Raw genomic sequence first — 25,044 nt, 5'->3', positions numbered from 1 at the left:
GAAGGTGATTGGATGCTGGATGACATGTGACAGGAATGTTGAGCCAGGAGTCAAACCTCAAATGGGGTTCTATGATGCCATGACCCTAAACCTAATTCACTAAAGAATGCTCTGAATTGAGGTTCAGTTCCAAGAAGTCTGTGATGACAAGAAATCCAATCAGTCCCCTGTAGGCACTCTGGCAAAACCTAGTATTCCAAGAAGAGACTGGCCAGTCCTTTGGATTTTACCCTGGAATAAAATTAAATAGGGACAAGAAAATAGTACATGACTTCATATATAGTACCCTCACTAGCTGCAAGCAACCCAGCTGGGCACCGGCCAGAGCCTCACTATATGGCAAGGGTGTAAGAGTGCATTTGTGTCAAACACACCACAGAAGGAAACTGTTCTTGCCTCGTTCTTGGTCTTTCCTGAAACATCTTTTAAAATTTTTGTGATTCACTGACAATGATCACTTCACAAAAATCTCCTACTCAACTAATTTCAGAAGACCCTGAAATTCTACAAATCAACTGTTCATCTTCTGCAGTTCTAATAAGTCCTTGCTAATTCTCAGTACAATCAACAAAAAAGAAATGTAAGCACAAACAAAATCTTAAAATAGAAAAAATGGATTGCATCAAAATTAAAAACTTACACTGGCAAGGACATCATTAAGAAAGTTAGGAGTAAAGACAGCCTCTTCAATAAGTGGTGTTGGGAAAACTGGACAGGTACATGTAAAAGTATGAAATTAGAACACTCCCTAACACCATACACAAAAATAAACTCAAAATGGATTAAAGAGCTAAATGTAAGGCCAGACACTATCAAACTCTTAGAGGAAAACATAGGCAGAACACTCTATGACATAAATCACAGGAAGATCCTTTTTGACCCACCTCCTAGAGAAATGGAAATAAAAACAAAAATAAACAAATGGGACCTAATGAAACTTAAAAGCTTTTGCACAGCAAAGGAAACCATAAACAAGACCAAAAGACAACCCTCAGAATGGGAGAAAATATTTGCAAATGAAGCAACTGACAAAGGATTAATCTCCAACATTTACAAGCAGCTCATGAAGCTCAGTAACAGAAAAACAAACAACCCAATCCAAAAATGGGCAGAAGACCTAAATAGACATTTCTCCAAAGAAGATATACAGACTGCCAACAAACACATGAAAGAATGCTCAACATCATTAATCGTTAGAGAAATACAAATCAAAACTACAATGAGATATCATCTCACACCAGTCAGAATGGCCATCATCAAAAAATCTACAAACAACAAATGCTGGAGAGGGTGTGGAGAAAAGGGAACCCTCTTACACTGTTGGTGGGAATGTAAATTGATACAGCCACTATGGAGAACAGTATGGAGGTTCCTTAAAAATCTAAAAATAGAACTACCATATGACCCAGCAATCCCACTACTGGGCATATACCCTGAGAAAACCATAATTCATAAAGAGTCATGTACCACAATGTTCACTGCAGCTCTATTTACAATAGCCAGGACATGGAAGCAACCTAAGTGTCCATCATCAGATGAATGGATAAAGAAGATGTGGCATATATATACAATGGAATATTACTCAGCCATAAAAAGAAACAAAATTGATGGGGCTTCCCTGGTGGCACAGTGGTTGAGAGTCCGCCTGCTGATGCAGGGGACATGGGTTTGTGCCCTGGTCTGGGAAGATCCCACATGCCGCGGAGCGGATAGGCCCGTGAGCCATGGCCGCTGAGCCTGCGCATCCAGAGCCTGTGTTCCGCAACGGGAGAGGCCACAACAGTGAGAGGCCTGCGTACCAAAAAACAAACAAACAAACAAAAAAGAAACGAAATTGAGATATTTGTAGTGAGGTGGATGGACCTAGAGTCTGTCATACAGAGTGCAGTAAGTCAGAAAGAGAAAAACAAATACCGTATGCTAACACATATATATGGAATCTAAGGAAAAAAAAAAAGTCATGAAGAACCTAGGGGTAAGACGGGAATAAAGACACAGACCTACTAGGGAATGGACTTGAGGATATGGGGAGGGGGAAGGGTAAGCTGTGACAAAGAGAGTGGCATGGACATATATACACTACCAAACGTAAAACAGATAGCTAGTGGGAAGCAGCCGCATAGCACAGGGAGATCAGCTCAGTGGTTTGTGACCACCTAGAGGGGTGGGATAGGGAGGGTGGGAGGGAGGCGCAAGAGGGAAGAGATATGGGAACATATGTATATGTATAACTGATTCACTTTGTTATAAAGCAGAAACTAACACACCATTGTAAAGCAATTATACTCCAATAAAGATGTTAAAAAAAAAAAGTTAAAAGACAACCCACAGAACAGGAGAAAGTATCTGCAAATACTTATACTTGCAGATATAAGGGACTTACATCTGCAAGTACTCTTACAACTCAATAGTAAAAAGATAAACAACTCAGTTGAAAAATAGGCAAAGGATGTGAATAGACATTTCTCCAAAAGATATACAAATGATCAATGGGCACATGAAAAGATACTCAACATCATTATTCATTAGGGAAACACCAATCAAATCTACACTGCAATACCACTACACACTCACTAAAACAGTTTTAGTTATCAACAAGACAAACAATAACGAGTATTGGCAAGGATGGGGAGAAACTAGAACCCTCAGGCATTGTTGGTGGGAATATAAAATGGTGCAGCTACTTCGCATAACAGTTTGAAAGTTCCTGAAAATGTTAGACATATTTTTACCAGATGATGCAGCAATTCCAACTGCTAGGTGTATATCCAAGAGAAATGAAAATACATTTCCATTTTCAAAAATGCATGCATACAAATGTTCATAGCAGCGTTATTCTTTTTTTTTTAATATTTATTTATTTATTTAGGCTGTGCCAGGTCTTAGTTGTGGCACATGGGATCTTCGTTGCGGCATGCGGGATCTTTAGTTGCAACATGCGGACTTCTTAGTTGCGGCATGCAGGACCTAGTTCCCCAACCAGGGATCGAAACCTGGCCCCCGGCACTGGGAGCTTGGTGGTCTTACCCACTGGACCACCAGGGAAGTCCCAGCAGCATTATTCTTAATAGCCAAAATGTGGAAACAACTCAAATGTCCAACAACTGACGAATAGATACATAAAATGTGGTATAGGGACTTCCCTGCTGGTCCAGTAACTAAGACTCCACATTCCCAATGCAGGGGGACCGGATGTGATCTCTGGTCAGGGAACTAGATCCCACATGCTGCAACTAAGAGCTCGCATGCCACAACAAAGATCCTGCGTGTCACAACTAAGACCCAGTGCAGCCAAATAAATTTAGGAAAAAATAAATAAAAATTAAAAATGGGGCTTCCCTGGTGGCGCAGTGGTTGAGAGTCCGCCTGCCGATGCAGGGGACACGGGTTCATGCCCCGGTCCGGGAAGATCCCACATGCCGTGGAGCGGCTGGGTCCGTGAGCCATGGCCGCTGAGCCTGCGCGTCCAGAGCCTGTGCTCCGCAATGGGAGAGGCCACAACAGTGAGAGGCCCGCGTACCACAAAAAAAAAAAAAAAAAAAAAAAAAAAAATTAAAAATGAAATAAAATGTGGTATATCCATACAAAAATATTATTTGGCAATAAAAAGGAGTAAAGTATGAAGTAATGATCCACGTTACAATGTGCATAAACCTTGAAGACATTGTGCTAAGTGAAAGAAGCCAGTCATAAAAGACCATATATGGTATCATCCCATTCATATGAAATGCCCCAAATAGGCAAACCTATAGAGACAGACAGTAGATTAGCAGTTGCCTAATTGGGGGTGTGGTTTGAGGGGAAGGGAGAAGAAGGTAGAGGTTAGGGGGATTGACTACTAATGGGTATGAGGTTTCTTTTGGGGGGTGATGGAAATGTTAGAAATTTTATTGTAATAATGGTTGCACAAATATGAATATACTAAAAACCATTAAATTGTACACCTTAAATGGGTAAATTGAATGGTATATGAATTATATCTCAGTGAAGCTATTTAAAATAAAGCTGTCAGGAAATTCTGATGGGAACACTGACTCTGAGCCTCACTGTGGGGTGATCCAGGTGGGCTGCTTGTTGGGAGCCCCTAATATCAGCATCTTTTAGGTTGCATTCACCAGGAAAGAGGCTTCTACCATCACCTGGAGAGTGAGGTTCTGCCTGACGATGTTCTGGGAGCTCTTAAAATTTTTTTTTTTAATTTAGACATGAATTAGAAGTTTTTCTCAGACAATATAGTTTTGGTACAACTAGTTTTTCCTGCCAGAATAACTGAAAATACTTTCCAGAGATCACGAGGAAGGGAATTGACATTTACTAAGCCTCTAGGCACTTCCCATTCTCTAGTGCAGTCTGTGGGATGACATTACATTAATATTCTCATTTTTACAGATGAGAAAACCGAGGTTCAGAGAGTAACATAGCTAGAAAGAGGTGAAGCTCTGATGTCTGAATCCAGTGCCCAAGCTCTGCTCACTTTACTACAGCTGCCTTTGCTTTGGTTAGCCTCCGTTCAAAAGATCCTTCTCAGCTTTCTTCTATGAAAGAGTGCCATTGAAACAGTTCTTCTCATCCATTCATATGAACCATGGCTCTCTGACAAATATCATGAGAAGTGAAATCAGGGTTATATGGCAGGAAAATACCCCTTTCCTGAGGGACAAAGATCATGTCTCACATTCTTTATATGTTCAACAACCCCTAGTAAAAAAATTTGTACTAGTTCTGGTTCCCCAAAAAATATCAAAGTATTTTACTTTGTAGATGGTAGTTGTCTTTAAAATAATTCCCAAATCTGTGGTATTTTTTAAAGGAAAAATCATGGAAGAGGGCACACTTACCTCTGGCATCTGTTTTATCCGACTCACTGAGACCTATATCATCCTTGGCATCAGTGCTTCCCTCAACACCATGTCTTATGAAAAACTTAATATCATTTTCATCAATTTCACTCTCATCATCTATATCATATTTCTGTAGTCCTTCCAATAGCTTTACTGCTGCTAAATGGGCAAACCTGTAGAAAAGAATTAGTAATTCCAAGATCCACAATCTTTTTCAAATTGAAATAGCAGTTTGCATTTAATTTAGGGAATTACACTCTATATTATCCCACCAACTCATGCACCAGTGAAGAACGAAAACTGTATCTGAAGGTCAGTGACAATTTGATGCATATCCAGCAATGTGGAGAATTCAAACCATTAGTGGAAACTAAGGACAAGCAGTCATATTAAAGACTGATTCCAGAATTTTTTTTTTGGCCACGCCACAGGGCTTGTGGGATCTTAGTTGCCCGACCAGGGATTGAACCCGGGCCCTCGGCAGTGAAAGCGAGGAGTCCTAACTACTGGACTGCCTGGGAATTCCCAGATTCCATTTTTTAGTGGCAAAAATCCAACTGAAAGAAGTGACCCAATATCAAAAGAATATTTGGTGTGCCCCCAATCGGAGCTGCTCAACTGAGTAGAAAGCCCGGAACCACCCTACTTGATTTACCTGTATTTACTACCTTTTCCTGATGGCCTAATTTAGATCATAGAATTAGTTCTGGTTCCAGTTTTAGGGAAAACTATAGCTCTAGCCCCCTTAATCTTCATCCTTCCTCAACCCTCAAAGCACTCAGCATGGCTTTGATATTTAATGGAAAAATAATGACTTTTATATCCACATTTCTTATTTTCTTTGATCTTTCCCACATCTCTATGAAGCTTCTAAAAATATACCCTTGGTTTTCAAGTTGTTGTTGTGATTGTATGTAATCTGCGTATTTTTCCCACAGTTTTGCTAATTAAAATGTCAATGCTGGGAATTCCCTGGTGGTGCAGGGGTTAGGAGTCCGCCTGCCAATGCAGGGGACACGGGTTTGAGCCCTGGTCTGGGAAGATCCCACATGCCGCGGAGCAACTAAGCCTGTGCGCCACAGCTACTGAGCCTGCACTCTAGAGCCCGCGAGCCACAACTACTGAGACCGTGTGCCACAACCGCTGAAGCCCGTGTGCATAGGGGCCGTGCTCTGCAGCAAGAGAAGCCACCACAATGAGAAGCCCGCATACCACAACTAGAGAAAGCCCGCGCGCAGCAACAAAAAACCAACCTAACCAAAAATAAATAAATTAATTAATTTTAAAAAGAAGTTCAATGCTTTCTCTTAGGACATGGAGAATTACTCGCTAAACATAAAAACCTCAAATTCTATTTTGTTCACACACTTCCATAACCATGTGCACATGCACACATATATCTTTACCTTTCACCAGCTACTGCAAATCATTAACAATATAGTAATAAACATAGGAAGTTGTACAGTTAATAGAATTCATTATCTCTATTACTAGATTGTCACTTCACAGCTATCATTAATGAGTACTTGCTTTATGCCAGATTCAAGGTTACTTCTATAACACTACACTCACACTAGCACTTTGGTGCATGAATGACAAAGAAATGTGTGCCAGAAATTATGAATATATTCAGATACAGTACTAAATCACCCATGTGATACTGATATAAAGACAGACAAATAGATCAATGGATAAAATACAGACTACAGAAATAAGCCCATGCATACATGGACACCTGACTTGGACAAAGACACAAAGGCAATAGAAGAAAAAGGACAGCTTTTTCAACAAATGGTGCTAGAACAATTAGATATCCATATGCAAAAAAAAGAACTTGGATACATACCTCATACCACATACAAAAATTAACTCAAAATGGATCATAGACCTTAATGTAAAACCTAAAACTGTATCTATAACAATGTCTAAAAGAAAACATAAAAGAAAATCTTCGTGACTTGGTGTAAATCAAAGATTTCTTAGATATGATATCAAAAGCATAACCCATAAAAGAGCAAACTGATAAAAAAATTTTGCTCTTCATTGTTAAGAGAATGAAAAAACAAACCACAACTGGGAGAAAATCTTCACAAAACAAAAATCTGAGAAAGAACTAGTATCCAGAATATAGAAAGAGCTCTTAAAACTCAACAATAAGAAAACCACCCAAGTTTTAAAAGCGGATAAAAGATCTGAACAGTCACTTCACCAAAGGAAAACATATAAATGGCAAATATGTATATGAAAAGATGCCCCAAATCATTTTCCATTAGGAAAAAACAAAAAACACAACGAGACACCACTACACACCTACTGGAATTACGAAAATCAAAAAATCTGACAATATCAAATGCTGGCAAGATAAGAAGCAACAGAAACACTCATCCACTGCTGATGGAATGCAAATTGGTGCAGTCACTTTGGAAGGCACTGTGGCAGTTTCTTATAAAGATAAACACACCCTCTTAGCATCTGACTCAGCAATCCTACTCCTATGTATTACTCAAGTGAACTGAAAACTTATGTTCACACAAAAATCTGTACGCGAATGTTTATAGCAGCTTTATTCATAATCACCAAAAAGTAGATACAAACAAGATAGCCTTCAACAGGTTAGGGGAGGGCTTCCCTGGTGGTGCAGTGGTTGAGAGTCTGCCTGCCGACGCAGGGGACACGGGTTCGTGCCCCAGTCCGGGAGGATCCCACATGCCGTGGAGCAGCTGGGCCCGTGAGCCATGGACGCTGAGCCTGCGTGTCCGGAGCCTGTGCTCCGCAACGGGAGAGGCCGCAACAGTGAGAGGCCCGCATACCACACACACAAAAAAAAAACAGGATAAGCAAACTATGGAATACTATGAAATTCCACAGTCAATGGAATACTACTCAGCAATAAGAGATGAACCACTAATACACATGAATGACTTTCAAAATAATTTTGCTGAGTGAAAAAAGCCAGATATATAAGAGTACATATAGTATGATTCCATTTATATAAAATTCTAGCAAATGCAAACTAATCTATAGTGACAGAAAGCAAATTAGTGTCTGCTTGGGGATGGGGCAGTGGAAAGCAGTAGGAGGGAGAGATTACAAAGGTGCACAAGGAGATATTAGGGGGTGATGGGTATGTTCACTATCTTGATTGTGGTGATGATTTCACAGGTATATACATATATCAGAATTCATTAGTTTGCGCTGTACAAATACGTGTACTTTACTATATGCCAATTATACCTTGATAAAGCTATTTTAAAAAATAAAAAATAGTGGGCCTGAGTTGATAATGATGCTACTATGTGGTAAAACAAAACCATATTCCATGGCTTCAAAGAGATCCCACAGACAAAATTTTAAGGAACACGAACTCACAAACAAAAATTGCATGGCAATTTAATGAATAATTAGGCCCTTGCATCTCGTCAAGCCTCATGTGCAACTTTTAGCCCACACTCCTACTTTAGATTCAAGCAGCTCTGAACCACATGCATTCCTCAGACACACAAGGTGTTATCTTACAACTCTTCCTCCTTCAAGTGTCAGCATAAATGTTGCTTTCTCCAAAAAAAAGTTTTCCCAGACTTCTATATAAATTCTGTCCCCCGCAGTTGCCTTCATAACTCTTACCATCATCTGTATTAACATTTCTCCCCCACAACTTTAGAATAGAAATACTTGGGCACTTTTTCTTCTGTGCTCTTATTGCACCTTATACATGACATGTAATACGACATACTGATTATAATCAATAAAAGTTATGTTTGCACATTTGTTTCTCCATGAGACTGTAAGTTTCTTGAGGGCAAGGACTACTTTTTTCATCTTGGTAAACTTAATGCTAACCATAGCACTTGGAGCATGGTAAGTATACACGAAGTTGAATGAAAAAACAATCAAATGAACAAATGGATGAACTAAATATTCCATGAGGGCCTGATCTGAATGAGCTGGAGGTGTTCAATAATAGGTGTTACATTTAATTCAAATATAAATATTAAAATTTGTTTCAAAATCCGTGTGACTCCTTTTGATTACTCCTTTTTATCACACAGCATTTCTCAAAGGGTACCAGCATTTGGGTGGGACAATTCTTTGTTGTACACTACTGTTCTGAGAACTGTAGAATGTCTGGCATTCCTGGACCTGACCTCATGAAACATTAATGATGGTCTCCATCACTGTGACAACCCCCTCCCCACATTTCCAAATGCACACCCCCCGAGAAGGGGGACTACTACCTCCCAGCTGAGAATCACTGTTTTAGAGAGAAGAGCTGATGTTGTTAAATGTCAATTCAGCTTGAAACTTCTCATTCCATCAGCATTTGACTGAGTCCTATAATCCAGAAATCTTCAGAGATTTCTGAGTATAGGAGAGTAAATGCAAAACTTTAAAAACAAAAGAAAGAAGCAAAGCAGATAGGGATACCTCTTAGCCACATCACTGGGTTTCTCCCTTGCTTTGTTGGTAATATTACTGTCTGCTCCCATTTTAATTAGCCACTGCAAACACTCTATGTGGCCTTGCCCAGCAGCTGTAAAAACAAAACAAAATGTACACACAAAAAAGTTATTGTTGGGGCTTCCCTGGTGGCTTAGTGGTTGAGAGTCTGCCTGCCGATGTAGGGGACACGGGTTCGTGCCCCAGTCCGGGAAGATCCCACATGCCGCGGAGCGGCTGGGCCCAAGAGCCATGGCCGCTGAGCCTGCGCGTCCGGAGCCTGTGCTCCGCAACGGGAGAGGCCACAACAGTGAGTAGGCCCGCGTACCGCAAAAAAAAAAAAAAACAGTTAAAAAAAAAAAGTTATTGTTATTAGAACAATTTTCTAAAATTTTGGACAGTACCACTGCAGAGTACTTTTGTAAATACTAATCCTTACAATAACCAACAGAAGTAGGTTGGCCAGATGTTATTTTCTCTATTTCATTTATTCATTCATTAGACAAATATTTAATCAAGTATCTGCTGTACTCAGCCCCTATGCAGAGAGCTTTACATACAGATATAGACGTTGAAGCTCAAAGAGGCTATTTAACATCACACAGCCAGTAAGTAATGGATTTGAAACTATAATCTAGGTTTTTTCTAATCCTTACCCAGTGCTCATCTACTGTATTCATAGCTCCTGACCAATCTTGTATCAGGCCAAATGTAAGTGCAATCTGTGTGAATGTGAAAGACTTTGAAAATCTTTTGCCATCTTGTATAAATAGCTTATTCCTCTGACCCTCATATCTCAAAATGTTCAGGGCCCCTCAGTGATTACCTAAACTGTTCACCACCTTTCCTTAAAACACATGCACTCAATATTAATTTTCACCTCCACAACTCTGCTTATGTGTCTGCTCACCTAGTGCCCATCACTCAATCATATGACCATCTAATTTCTCCCCTCTTTCTAGGTCCATCTCAAAATGCAGGGAAACTGTTGGGGGGAAACTCAGTCTAAAAAGATGTGAGTTTAGGTCCACTGAACAACAGACTGGAGGACAGGACAGAACTTAACAAGTGGCTGGCGTATATAGACACTCAATAAATGTCTATAGAGTTGATGAATAAATGAATGGAAAAAATGAATGAAATCTCAGCTTTGCTCTTACTAGCTGTGTAACCTCAGTCAAGAAACCTGAGGGGGGACTTCCCTGGTGGCGCAGTGGTTAAGAATCTGCCTGCCAATGCAGGGGACACAGGTCTGAGCCCTGGTCTGGGAAGATCCCACATGCCATGGAGCAACTAAGCCCGTGTGCCACAACTACTGAGCCTGTGCTCTAGAGCCCACAACCCACAACTACTGAGCCCACGTGCCACAACTACTGAAGCCTGTGTGCTTAGAGCCCGTGCTCCGCAACAAGAGAAGCCACTGCAATGAGAAGTCCGCGCACTGCAACAAAGAGTAGCCCCTGCTCGCCCCAACTAGAGAAAGCCAGTGCACAGCAGCAAAGACCCAACACGGCCAAAAATAAGTAATAAATAATTTTTTAAAAAAATAAATAAAAGGGCTTCCCTGGTGGCGCAGTGGTTGAGAGTACACCTGCCGATGCTGGGGACACGGGATCGTGCCCCGGTCCGGGAAGATCCCACATGCCGCGGAGCAGCTGGGCCCGTGAGCCATGGCCGCTGAGCCTGCGTGGCCGGAGCCTGTGCTCCGCAACGGGAGAAGCCACAACAGTGAGAGGCCCGCGTACCGCTAGCTAAATAAATACGTGCATACATACATACATACATACATACATAAATGTAAATAACTCAACAGCAATTGTGTCAGACTGAAGATGAAGCAGGAATCATAACTTACCTTTATGCATAAGAGTTGATCCATTATTATCACGTTCATTAATATTGATTACTCCATCTTCTATTAATTTCTTAAGCATTTCCAAATCACCCTTAAAGGCAGCCACATGACCTGGAAATGCTAAAGCTATGAATAAAAAATTCAGCATTTCAGGAAACATACGAATTCGTTCCTCTTCCCTGCCTTAATCAGTCACACATTTCAGGTTTCAGTATTAACTCAAGTATGAGAATGTTATATTGGAATTAGTTCAGTTGATGCAATGACAAGTAATAAAAAGAGAATCATAAAATAAGATTATTATTAATTGTGTAGCCTTTCCATCCCTCAGGATCTCAAACATGCCAGGAATATATGGTACCAGAACTATTCTTGCCATCTGCCCTGTTTCTCTCAGGCCACCACAAAACACAAGGAGATGGTCATTTTCAACCCTATGTATAAAGACATACTTGGTCTCAAGTCCTACATTTGCACAGACCACTCCCTCCCTGTTTACAAGTGAAGAAAGCAAAAGAAACTGGAAGGAGATAAAGTATATGTGTGTATCTATACATAAACATAGACAAAGACAGGTGTGAATGCACCTGACCTAGTGCCTAGCACACAGTAAATACTTAATAAAATATTTTTAATGATGACAACGACATATACTGAGCCCTTACTGAACGCCAAGCATGGTAGTAAGCAACTGTAAGGATTGCCTCATTTAACCCTCTCAACGACCCTGAGGTAGTTATTCTCATTGCTATATATGGAAAGGAAACAACCTAGAATACCCAAGGAGTATTTTAAAAAGAACAAAGTTGGAGACTTATAATACCTGACTGGAAGTCTTGCTATAAAGCTACAGTAATCAAAACTGTGTAGTACTGGGCTTCCCTGGTGGCGCAGTGGTTAAGAATCCGCCTGCCAATGCAGGGGACATGGGTTCGAGCCCTGGTCCGGGAAGATCCCACACGCCGCGGAGCAACTAAGCCAGTGTGCCACAACTACTGAGCCTGTGCTCTAGAACCCGCAAACCACAACTACTGAAGCCTTTGCACCTAGAGCCTGTGCTCCGCAACAAGAGAAGCCACTGCAATGAGAAGCCCGCACACCGCAACGAACAGTAGAGTAGCCTCCGCTCACCGCAACCAGAGAAAGCCTGCGCACAGCAACAAAGACCCAATGCAACCAAAAATAAAATAAATAAATTTATTAAAAAAAAAAAAAAGAGAGACACAAGAGAGCTTGCTTCCTCTCTTTCAAAAAAAAAAACACTTTGTAGTACTGGCAAACAGACATACCAATAAGACTGAATGCATAAACAAAATATGCATCCGTACAATGGAATACTATTCAGCAATAAAGAGTAACGAACTACTAATGTACACAACACAAATGAATCTCAAAAGATTAGAGAAACCCATTAGAAATCCATTTCCATTAGAAAACCCAAACTAATCTATAGTGACAGAAAACAAATCAGTGGCTGTGTGCAGCCAGGGTGAAAAGAGGGATGAACTGCAAGAGGGTATGAAAAAACATTTGAGATGAACTGCATACTTTAAATAAATACAGTTTATTTTATGTAAATCATACTTTAATAAAGTTGCTTTTTTTAAATAAGGATATCATTTGTGAAAAAACAAGCCACAGTGTGAGAGAAAATATCTATATCAGATAAAATTAATAAATGATTGGTATCAGAACTATATAAAAGAGGTCAAATTATTTAGAAAAGGACAAAGAACACAATTTTACAGGCAATTCAATAGAAGAGAAAACTAGAATAGCCAGTAACTTTATTAAACAATGTTCAGCCTCGTTAGTAATCAAAAAAATGCAAATCAAAACACAAGTTAAACCTCTTCATACCCAACTAAGTGGCAAAACTTTTTACGTCTGACAATACTGAATATTGTTTCTCTAAATTCTCACCAAACATTGCTGATGACAGTGTAAATTACTATAACCACTCTGATATAGAATGCAGCATTTATAACTATTTATACTGAAAATGGGCATATCCCACCAAGCAAAACCTAAAGTAGAGTTTCCCAACTATTTACCAAGGCAGAGCTCTTAACTCTCAATCTTCAGAGAAGACAGGCAGTACCTCAAGAAGCCTCATCCAACAGTGTGCCATACAAGTATCATTTTCTATGTGGGCAAAGTGTGAAAAGGGTAGGTAGGGAAGCACTTCTCTAAAGAACATCTTGTGCATGTAAACAAGGACACATACAAGAATATCCATTACCACCTTGATTGTAATTCTGAAAACTGTAAACAATCTATATGTCAAATCGGAGAATGGATAAACAGTGTTTTTTATTAAATGCAATACCACAAACAATTTAAAAGAATAAACTAGAATACATCTATATGTCTAATAAACCTCAAAAATCATAACATTTTATGAAAAAATAAAGTTAAGAGAGGAGGATACATTACTGTTTCATGCCATTTTTATAAAGTTTTAAAAGAAGTTTCAAAGACTTCTAGTTGTCCACTAAAATCCCCTTCCTTCCACAGTAACAAGAGTTGCATCTGAGCTGAGGCCTCTCAGCTGGGTACTAAATTATCCAGGCTTCCTTGCAGCTGGGTATGGCCATGTGACTAAACTCTTGCCAAGAGAATGTTAGCAAAAGTTATGACAGCAAATTAGACCTTAAAAATCCTAGCTTAGGGCTTCCCTGGTGGCGCAGTGGTTGAGAGTCCACCTGCCGATGCAGGGGACACGGGTTCATGCCCCGGTCCGGGAAGATCCCACATGCCGCAGAGCGGCTGGGCCCATGAGCCATGGCCGCTGAGCCTGCATGTCCAGAGCCTGTGCTCCGCAACGGGAGAGGCCACAACAGTGAGAGGCCCGCGTCCGGCAAAAAAAAAAAAAAAAAATCCTAGCTTATACTCTTGTTCTCTCCCCACCTCCTGCTGGATTAGCAACAACTAGAGAGAGCTAGTTAGGAAGATAACAGGTCCCTGAATGACTACATAGAACAGATGCACTCTCCAACCAGGGCTATCATATAAAAGAAATAAACTTCTATATAATTTAAGCTGCTGAATTTTAGGATTTCTTATTAGATATAAAAGTTAAGTCTCTTAATCTAAAAATACCCAAAATGCTACTGCAAATTTCTGTGAGTATATATATACTAAATATAAAACCAGAGAATGGAATTATAAATCCAAAATAATGGTTACCTCTGAGGAGGGAGAAAAGGGAATGAATGGTATTAAGGAGAGAGAACCAGGAAGCTTCAAGTGTATCTTATCTATAATATTTTATTCTTAAATCTAGTGGTATAAAGAGTGTTCATTGAAGACCCTCAAGATGGCAGAGGAGTAAGATGTGGAGATCACCTTCCTACCCACAAATACATCAAAATACATCTACATGTGGAACAACTCCTACAGAACACCTACTGAATGCTGGCAGAAGACCTCAGACTTCCTAAAAGGCAAGACACTCCCCACGTACGTGGGTAGGACGAAAGAAAAAACAGAGACAAAAGAATAGGGACATGGGCCTTCCCTGGTGGCGCAGTGGTTGAGAGTCCGCCTGCCGATGCAGGGGACACGGGTTCGTGCCCCGGTCCGGGAAGATCCCACATGCCGCAGAGCGGCTGGGCCTGTGAGCCATGGCCGCGGAGCCTGCGCGTTGCAATGGGAGAGGCCACAACAGTGAGAGGCCCGTGTACAGCAAAAAAAAAAAAAAAAAAGAATAGGGACAGGACCTGCACCAGTGGGAGAGAGCTGTGAAGGAAGAAAAGTTTCCACACACTAGGAAGCCCCTTCACTGGCGGAGACGGGGGGTGGGTAGGGGGGAGGATTTGGAGCCACGGGGGAGAGCACAGCAACAGGGGTGTGGAGGGCAAAGTGGAGAGATTCCCGCACAGAGGATCGGTGCTGACCAGCACTCAACAGCCAGAGAGGCTTGTCTGCTCACCTGCCGGGGAGGGTGGGGGCTGGGAGCTGAGGATCGGGTTTCGGTCGGATCCCAGGGAGAGGACTGGGGTTGGCTGCGTGAACACAGCCTGAAGGGGGCTAGTGCGCCACAGCTAGCCGGGAGGGAGTCCAGGAAAAAGCCTGGGCCTGCCTAAGAGGCAAGAGACCATTGTTTCAGGGTGCGCGAGGAGAGGGGATTCAGAGCACCACCAAAACGAGCTCCAGAGACGGGTGCAAGCCGTGCCTATCAGAGCGGACACCAGAGATGGGCATGAAACGATAAGGCTGCTGCTGCAGCCACCAAGAAGCCTGTGTGCAAGCACAGGTCACTATCCACAGCTTCCCTCCCGGGAGCCTGTGCAGCCCGCTACTGCCAGGGTCCTCTGATCCAGGGACAGCTTTCCTAGGAGAACACACGGCACGCCTCAGGCTGTTGCAATGTCACGCCGGCCTCTGCCTCAGCAGACTTGCCCTGCATTCCCCTCCCACTCCCTGGCCTGAGTGAGCCAGAGCCCCCTAATCAGTGGCACCTTTAACCCCCTCCTGTCTGGGTGGGGAACAGATGCCCTCAGGCAACCTACACACAGAGGCAGAGCCAAATCCAAAGCTGAACCCCAGGAGCTGTGCCAACAAAGAAGAGAAAGTGAAATTTCTCCCAGCAGCCTCAGAAGCAGCAGATTAAATCTCCACAGTCAACTTGATGTACCCTGCATCTGTGGAATACCTGAATAAACAACGAATTACCCCAAAATTGAGTGGACTTTGGGAGCAACTGTAAACTTGGGGTGTGCTTTCTGCAACTAATTTCTTTCTGGTTTTATGTTTATCTTAGTTTAGTATTTAGAGCTTATTATTATTGGTAGATTTGTTTATTGATTTGGTTGCTCTCTTTTTTTTAATATATATATTTTATTTTTCCTTTTTCTCTTTTTGTGTGTATGTATATGCTTCTTCATCTGATTTTGTCTGTATAGCTTTGCTTCTGCCATTTGTCCCTTTTTTTTGGTTTGTTTGTATAGCTTTTAGTGCTTCTTATCATTGGTGGATTTGTTTTTTGGTTTGGTTGCTCTCTTCTTTCTTTCTTCCTTTCTTTTTTATTTATTATTTTTAAATTTTTATTATTAATAATATTTTATATTTTATTTTAATAAACTTATTTATTTATTTACTTTTCTTTCTTTTTCTCCCTTTTCTTCTGAGCTGTGTGGCTGACCGGGTCTTGGTGCTCCGGCCGGGTGTCAGGCCTGAGCCTCTGAGGTGGGAGAGCCGAGTTCAGGACATTGGTCCACCAGAGACCTCCTGGCCCCAAGTAATATCAAACAGCAAAAGCTCTCCCAGAGATCTCCATCTCAACGCTAAGACTCAGCTCCACTCAACAACCAGCAAGCTACAGTGGTGGACACCTTATGCCAAAAAACTAGCAAGACAGGAATACAATCCCACCCATTAGCAGAGAGGCTGCCTAAAATCATAATAAGTTCACAGACACCCCAAAACACACCACCAGAAGCGGTCCTGCCCACCAGAAAGACAAGATCCAGTCCGACCCACCAGAACACAGGCACCAGACCCCTCCACCAGGAAGCCTACAAAACCCACTGAACCAACCTCACCCACTGGGGGCAGACACCAAAAACAACAGGAACTACGAACCTGCAGCCTGTGAAAAGGAGACCCCAAACACAGTAAGTTAAGCAAAAGGAGAAGACAGAGAAATATGCAGCAGATGAAGGAGCAAGGTAAAAACCCACCAGACCAAACAAATGAAGAGGAAATAGGCAGTCTACCTGAAAAAGAATTCAGAGTAATGATAGTAAAGAGGATCCAAAATCTTGGAAATAGAATGGAGAAAATATAAGAAACGTTTAACAAGGACCTAGAAGAACTAAAGAGCAAACAAACAATGATGAACAACACAATAAATGAAATTAAAAATACTCTAGAAGGAATCAATAGCAGAATAACTGAGGCAGAAGAACAGATAAGTGACCTGGAAGATAAAACAGTGGAAATAACTACCACAGAGCAGAATAAAGAAAAAAGAATGAAAAGAATTGAGGACAGTCTCAGAGACCTCTGGGACAACATTAAACGCATCAACATTCGAATTACAGGGGTCCCAGAAGAAGAAGAGAAAAAAAGGGGCTGAGAAAATATGTAAGGAGATTATAGTTGTATAGTTGAAAACTTCCCTAATATGGGAAAGGAAATAGTGAATGAAGTCCAGGAAGAGCAGGGAGTCCCATACAGGATAAATCCAAGGAGAAACAAGCCAAGACACGTAACGCCAAGACACATATTAATCAAACTATCAGAAATTATATACAAAGAAAAAATATTAAAAGCAGCAAGAGAAAAGCAACAAATAACATACAAGGGAATCCCCAGAAGGTTAACAGCTGATCTTTCAGCAGAAACTCTGCAAGCCAGAAGGGAGTGGCAGGACATACTTGAAGTGATGAAAGGGAAAAATACCCAGCAAGGATCTCATTCAGATTCAACGGAGAAATTAAAACCTTTACAGACAAGCAAAATCTAAGAGAATTCAGTACCACCAAACCAGCTTTACAACAAATGCTAAAGGAACTTCTCTAGGCAGGAAACACAAGAGAAGGAAAAGACTTGCAAAACAAACCCAAAACAATTAAGAAAATGGTAACAGGAACATACATATCAATAACTACCATAAATGTAAATGGATTAAATGCTCCAACCAAAAGACATACACTGGCTGAATGGATACAAAAACAAGACCCATATATATGCTGTCTACAAGAGACCCACTTCAGACCTAGGGACACATACAGACTGAAAGTGAGGGGATGGAAAAAGAAATTCCATGCAAATAGAAATCAAAAGAAAGCTGGAGTATCAACTCTCATATCAGACAAAATAGACTTTAAAATAAAGACTATTACAAGAGACAAAGAAGGACACTTCATAATGATCAAGGAATCAATCCAAGAAGAAGATATAACAACTGTAAATATTTATGCACCCAACATAGAAGCACCTCAATACATAAGGGAAATGCTACCAGCCATAAGAGGGGAAACTGACAGTAACACAATCATAATAGGGGATTTTAACACCCCACTTTCACCAATGGACAGATCATCCAAAATGAAAATAAATATGGAAACAAAGCTTTAAATGATACATTAAACAAGACGGACTTAATTGATATTTATAGGATATTCCATCCAAAAACAACAGAATACACTTTCTTCTCAAGTGCTCATGGCACATTCTCCAGGATAGATCATATCTTGGGTCAAAAATCAAGCCTTGGTAAATATAAAAAAATGGAAATTGTAACAAGTATCTTTTCCGACCACAATGCTATGAGACTAGATATCAATTACAGGAAAAAGTCTGTAAAAAATACAAACACATAGAGGCTAAACAATACACTACTTAAAAACGAAGAGATCACTGAAGAAGTCAAAGAGGAAATCAAAAAACACCCAGAAACAAATGACAATGAAAACACGACGACCCAAAACCTATGGGATGTAGCAAAAGCAGCTCTAAGAGGGAAGTTTATGCAATACAATCCTACCTCAAGAAACAAGAAACATCTCAAATAAACAACCTAACCTTACACCTAAAGCAATTAGAGAAAGAAGAACAAAAAAAACCCACAGTTAGCAGAAGGAAAGAAATCATAAAGATCAGATCAGAAATAAATGAAAAAGAAATGAAGGAAACGATAGCAAAGATCAATAAAATTAAAAGCTGGTTCTTTGAGAAGATAAACAAAATAGATAAACCATTAGCCAGACACATCAAGAAAAAAAGGGAGAAGACTCAAATCAATATAATTAGAAATGAAAAAGGAGAAATAACAACTGACACTGCAGAAATACAAAGGACCATGAGAGATTACTACAAGCAACTATATGCCAATAAAATGGACAACCTGGAAGAAATGGACTAATTCTTAGAAAAGCACAACCGTCTGACACTGAACCAGGAAGAAATAGAAAATATAAACAGACCAATCATAAGCACTAAAATCAAAACTGTGATAAAAAAATCTTCCAACAGGGCTTCCCTGGGGCGCAGTGGTTGAGAGTCCGCCTGCCGATGCAGGGGACATGGGTTCGTGTCCCGGTCCGGGAAGATCCCACATGCCGCGGAGCGGCTAGGCCCATGAGCCATGGCCACCAAGCTTGCGTCTGGAGCCTGTGGTCCGCAACGGGAGAGGCCACAACAGTGAGAGGCCTGTGTACTGCAAAAAAAACAAAAAAAAAAACAAAAAAAAATCTTCCAACAAACAATAGCCCAGGACCAGATGGTTTCACAGGCGAATTCTATCAAACATTTAGAGAAGAGCTAACACCTATCCTTCTCAAACTCTTCCAAAATATACCAGAGGGAGGAACACTCCCAAACTCATTCTATGAGACCACGATCACCCTGATACCAAAACCAGACAAAGATGTCACAAAGAAAGAAAACTACAGGCCAATATCACTGATGAACATAGATGAAAAATCCTCAACAAAATATTAGCCAACAGAATCCAACAACACATTAAAAGGATCATACACCATGATCAAGTGGGGTTTACCCCAGGAATGCCAGGATTCTTCAATATATGCAAATCAATCAATGTGATACACCATATTAACAAACTGAAGGATATAAACCATATGATCATCTCAGTAGATGCAGAGAAGGCTTTCGACAAAATTCAACACTGATTTATGATAAAAACCCTCCAGAAAGTAGGCAGAGAAAGAACTTACCTCAACATAATAAAGGCCATATATGACAAACCCACAGGCAACATCGTCCTCAATGGTAAAAAACTGAAACCATTTCCACTAAGATCAGGAACAAGACAAGGTTGCCCACTCTCACCACTATTATTCAACATAGTTTTGGAAGTTTTAACCACAGCAATCAGAGTAGAAAAAGAAATAAAAGGAATCCAAATCGGAAAAGAAGTAAAACCGTCACTGTTTGCAGATGACATGATACTATACATAGAGAATCCTAAAGATGCTACCAGAAAACTACTAAAGCTAATCAATGAATTTGATAAAGTAGCAGGATACAAAATTAAAGCACAAAAATCTCTTGCATTCCTATACACTAACGACAAAAAATCTGAAAGAGAAATTAAGGAAACACTCCCATTTACCACTACAACAAAAAGAATGAAATACCTAGGAATAAACCTACCTAACGAGATAAAAGACCTGTATGCAGAAAACTATAAGACACTGATGAAAGAAATCAAAGACGATACAAACATATGGAGAGATATACCATGTTCTTGGATTGGAAGAATCAACACTGTCAAATGACTATACTACCCAAAGCAATCTACAGATTCAATGCAATCCCTATCAAACTACCAATGGCATTTTTCACAGAACTAGAACAAAAAATTTCACAATATGTATGGAAACACAACAGACCCCGAAGAGCCAAAGCAATCTTGAGAAAGAAAAATGGAGCTGAAGGAATCAGGTTCCCGGACTTCAGACTATACTACAAAGCTACAGTAATCAAGACAGCATGGTACTGGCCCAAAAAGAAAAATATATATCAGTGGAACAAGATAGAAAGCCCAGAGATAAACCCACACACATATGGTCACCTTATCTTTGATAAAGGTGGCAAGAATATACAATGGAGAAAGACAGCCTCTTCAATAAGTGGTGCTGGGAAAACTCGACAGCTACATGCAAAAGAATGATATTAGAACACTCCCTAACACCATACACAAAAATAAACTCAAAATGGATTAAAGACCTAAACATAAGGCCAGATACTATAAAACTCTTAGAGGAAAACATAGGCAGAACACTCTATGACGTAAATCACAGCAAGATCCTTTTTGACCCACCTCCTAAGGAAATGGAAATAAAAACAAAACTAAACAAATGGGACCTAATGAAACTTAAAAGCTTTTGCACAGCAAAGGAAACCATAAACAAGACAAAAGACAACCCTCAGAATGGGAGAAAATATTTGCAAATGAAGCAACTGACAAAGGATTCATCTCCAAGATTTACAAGCAGCTCATGAAGCTCAATAACAGAAAAACAAACAACCCAATCCAAAAATGGGCAGAAGACCTAAATAGACATTTCTCCAAAGAAGATATACAGATTGCCAACAAACACATGAAAGAATGCTCAACATCATTAATCGTTAGAGAAATGCAAATCAAAACTACAATGAGGGGCTTCCCTGGTGGCACAGTGGTTGAGAATCTGCCTGCTAATGCAGGGGACACGGGTTCCAGCCCTGGCCTGGGAGGATCCCACATGCCACGGAGCAACTAGGCCCGTGAGCCACAACTACTGAGCCTGCGCGTCTGGAGCCTGTGCTCCACAACAAGAGAGGCCGCAATAGTGAGAGGCCCGCGCACCGCAATGAAGAGTGGCCCCCGCTTGCCACAACTAGAGAAAGCCCTCGCACAGAAACGAAGACGCAACACAGCAAAAAAATAATTAATTAATAAACTCCTGCCTGCAACATCTTTAAAAAAAAAAAAAAAAAAAAACTACAATGAGGTATCACCTTACACCAGTCAGAATGGCCATCATCAAAAAATCTACAAACAATAAATGCTGGAGAGGGTGTGGAGAAAAGGGAACCCTCTTTCACTGTTGGTGGGAATGTAAATTGATATAGCCACTATGGAGAACAGTATGGAGGTTCCTTAAAAAACTAAAAATAGAACTACCATATGACCCAGCAATCCCACTACTGGGCATATACCCTGAGAAAACCATAATTCAAAATGTGTCATGTACCACAATGTTCATTGCAGCACTATTTACAATAGCCAGGACATGGAAGCAACCTAAGTGTCCATCATTGGATGAATGGATAAAGAAGATGTGGCACATATATACAATGGAATATTACTCAGCCATAAAAAGAAATGAAATTGAGTTATTTGTAGTGAGGTGGATGGACCTAGAGACTGTCATACAGAGTGAAGTAAGTCAGAAAGAGAAAAACCAATAGCATATGCTAACACATATATATGTAATCTAAAAAAAAATATATGGTTCTGAAGAACCCTGAAGGTGGCAGGACAGGTATAAAGACGCAGACATAGAGAATGGCCTTGACGACACGGGGAGAGGGAAGGGTAAGCTGGGACGAAGTGAGAGAGTGGCATGGACATATATACACTACCAAATGTAAAATAGATAGCTAGTGGGAATCAGCCGCATAGCACAGGGAGATCAGCTCGGTGCTTTGTGTCCACCTAGAGGGGTGGGATAGGGAGGGTGGGAGGGAGACGCAAAAGGGAGGGGATATGGGGATATATGTATATGTATAGCTGATTCAATTTGTTATAATGCAGAAACTAACACACCATTGTAAAGCAATGATACTCCAATAAAGATGTTAAAAAAAAGAAGTGTTCATTATATTACATTAATCTCTCTGTATTTCTGCTTAAAATATTTCATATAAAGAAGAGAATCTGGATGAATGTGTGGACAATGATACGTAACATATTTTAATATAACCTTTGTCTTATAACTCCTTTCTTTTCCTCCTCCATTTATTCTACTTATTAAATGCTAAAACACTTCAGGTTTATTACTTACTTTCTTGATCTTTTGGATCATTTCTTTCATACTCAGCCCCCTGGATAAACTGTAAAATGTTCTGCTTAAAGAACCTCTGGGCTAGGTCCAATACATTTTCTCCATTATCATTGAAGGCTTTCAAAGCTTGGGAGGCACTGTTCATTCTACTGAGTAGGAATTTAAAACAGTGAAGGTGGCCTTCCATGGCTGCTAAGTGAACTATAGGTGAGAGAAAAAATAATAATAATTTAATTTTAAATTGACAATATCTTGAAAAAAGAAACAACACATTAACTCTAATCCTCCTAGGGAGACAACTATCCCTATCCTATATAACAGGGGTGTACTCTGGATGCTAGGATAACAGACCATTTTTCCAGCTTACATGTCCTTACTCAGTCAGCCTTCTAGTCCAGCCACAACAGTAGATTAAATGGTTGAATAGCTACACTTACTGTGAATGTAGAGAGGCCAAGTGAGGGTCACCAAAGAGCAGGTCTCAGAAAATTTTCTTGGAAAGTGAAATCCGAACTGTGCAGCTTATAATTATATGAAAAAAATGCCTTCTATGTAATATAGGTGCTAGATAGATAAATTTATCTTAATATTTCAGAAAAAAGTGGAAGAAATAAACCAAAATAGTCACTATGCAAATAGGGGTGATGTTATTTTTATCACTATGTATTTTGTCACTTTTTCATAAACATTATTTTTATTATAAACAAGACTAGATCAAAACTGCAGACTAAGCACACACACTATCTCACCATTTCTTCTCTTAAATTATTGAAAATAATAGAAAGATATTTTTTAAAGCCATGAAGGACAAGAAAAACAGACAAGAACACCATGAACAGACAAGAAATGTTAAGGAATCCCTGAAAGAAAATATCAATATAATGAATCAGATTGAGGGACAGCCATAACCCAAAAGCTGCAAAAAACAGGAATGGTTCTGGGGTATTACAAGCTTAGAGGCAATGATTACAAAAACAAGAGAGCCTTTACACCTCCTGAGAAGTGACTATTTGGGAAAGACTCCAAATTGTATACAAATCTTGGCTCTGGGGAAGTAGGGCAGTGCCCAAGTCACCAGTAAAACTCAGGAGAATCAATTAAGTAACAATGTCCACAAGATAAGTAGTTGGCACATGCCACTGTGCACTTTCTCAGCTGAACCTTCCACTAAAAAACTCCCCCAGAAAGTTCAGACTCCTCTAACTGCTTACTCATCATATACATGAAATGTATCATAGGCATTTCAAACTTAACAGGTCAAAAATTGAACTCCTTATCCTTTTTGCATACATATTCCTTACACAGCTTTCCCCATCTCCGTTAATGGAAATGCTCTCCTTTCCATGAAGGTCAGGCCAAAAACCCTGGAGCCATCCTTGACTCCCATTTCTGTCACTCCCCACATCTAATCAATCAGCAAATCTTACTGGCTCTATCTGTAAAAGATACACAGACCCCAATTACTTCTCACTATCTAGTCCAACCAAACAGTAACCTAAATTATTGCATCAAGCTCCTAACTGCTCACGCCCACACCCTCACTACAATCTAGTATTATAAACACAATAGCCAAAATGATGGTTTTAAACATAGATCATGTCACTCCCACGCTCAAAATCCTTCAATGGCTCTTGTTACCTCTCTGACCTCATCATCTATCACCCCCTCACTTCTGTTCCAACAACACTGACTTGCTGTTACTCAAATACGCAAGGCACAACCCTGCCTCAGGAGCTTTACACATTGCTGTTACATCTTCCTAAAATGTTCTTCCCCCAGGATATCAAGACTTGCTCCCTCAACTCCAAGTCTTCACCCAACCGTCACCTCTTCAGTGAAGGTTTCCCTGACTACCCTATTTCAAACTTCATCCCCTGTAACACTCTACTCCCCTTTGCTATTTAATCCAAACACATATCCCTATTTAATATAATATATATTCTGTTCATTCATTTTTATTATTGTCTGTCTCCCCCCTCACCACACACAAAGGCAGAGACTTTTGTCTGTTTTATTTGCAGTGATATCCCCAGCACCTAGGGACTGACACACAGATGCTTAATAAATTTTGAATTAATAATTTTTAACAGAGAGGTCTGAATACAAGCAGTCTAGTCCTGAGGCCACATTCTTAACCTCTACCTTATACTATTAAAAAATATACTACACATGGGGCTTCCCTGGTGGCGCAGTGGTTGGGAGTCCGCCTGCCGATGCGGGGGACGCAGGTTCGTGCCCCGGTCCAGGAAGATCCCACATGCCGCGGAGCGGCTGGGCCCGTGAGCCATGGCCGCTGAGCCTGCGCGTCTGGAGCCTGTGCTCCGCAACGGGAGAGGCCACAACAGTGAGAGGCCCACATACCAAAAAAATATATATATATATATAT

The 25,044-nt window shown here is 40.5% G+C and overlaps 1 protein-coding gene across 1 annotated transcript in view; it reads right to left on the bottom strand.

Annotated features, from left to right (window-relative positions):
* ANKRD42 (ankyrin repeat domain 42) overlaps positions 1 to 25,044 on the bottom strand; it is a 63,812-nt gene that overhangs the window by 20,420 nt on the left and 18,348 nt on the right. Inside the window, 4 exon segments of the mRNA XM_081239503.1 lie at positions 4,839 to 5,014; positions 9,267 to 9,372; positions 11,134 to 11,259; positions 22,659 to 22,859. Coding sequence (XP_081095629.1) covers positions 4,839 to 5,014; positions 9,267 to 9,372; positions 11,134 to 11,259; positions 22,659 to 22,859 — 609 coding nt within the window.

This window comes from Mesoplodon bidens, assembly GCF_964165515.1.
Source record: "Mesoplodon bidens genome assembly, chromosome: 7".
NCBI lineage: Eukaryota > Metazoa > Chordata > Mammalia > Artiodactyla > Ziphiidae > Mesoplodon > Mesoplodon bidens.
The sequence above is the reverse complement of the archived record's forward strand: the minus strand, read 5'-3'. Positions and strand labels throughout refer to the sequence as shown.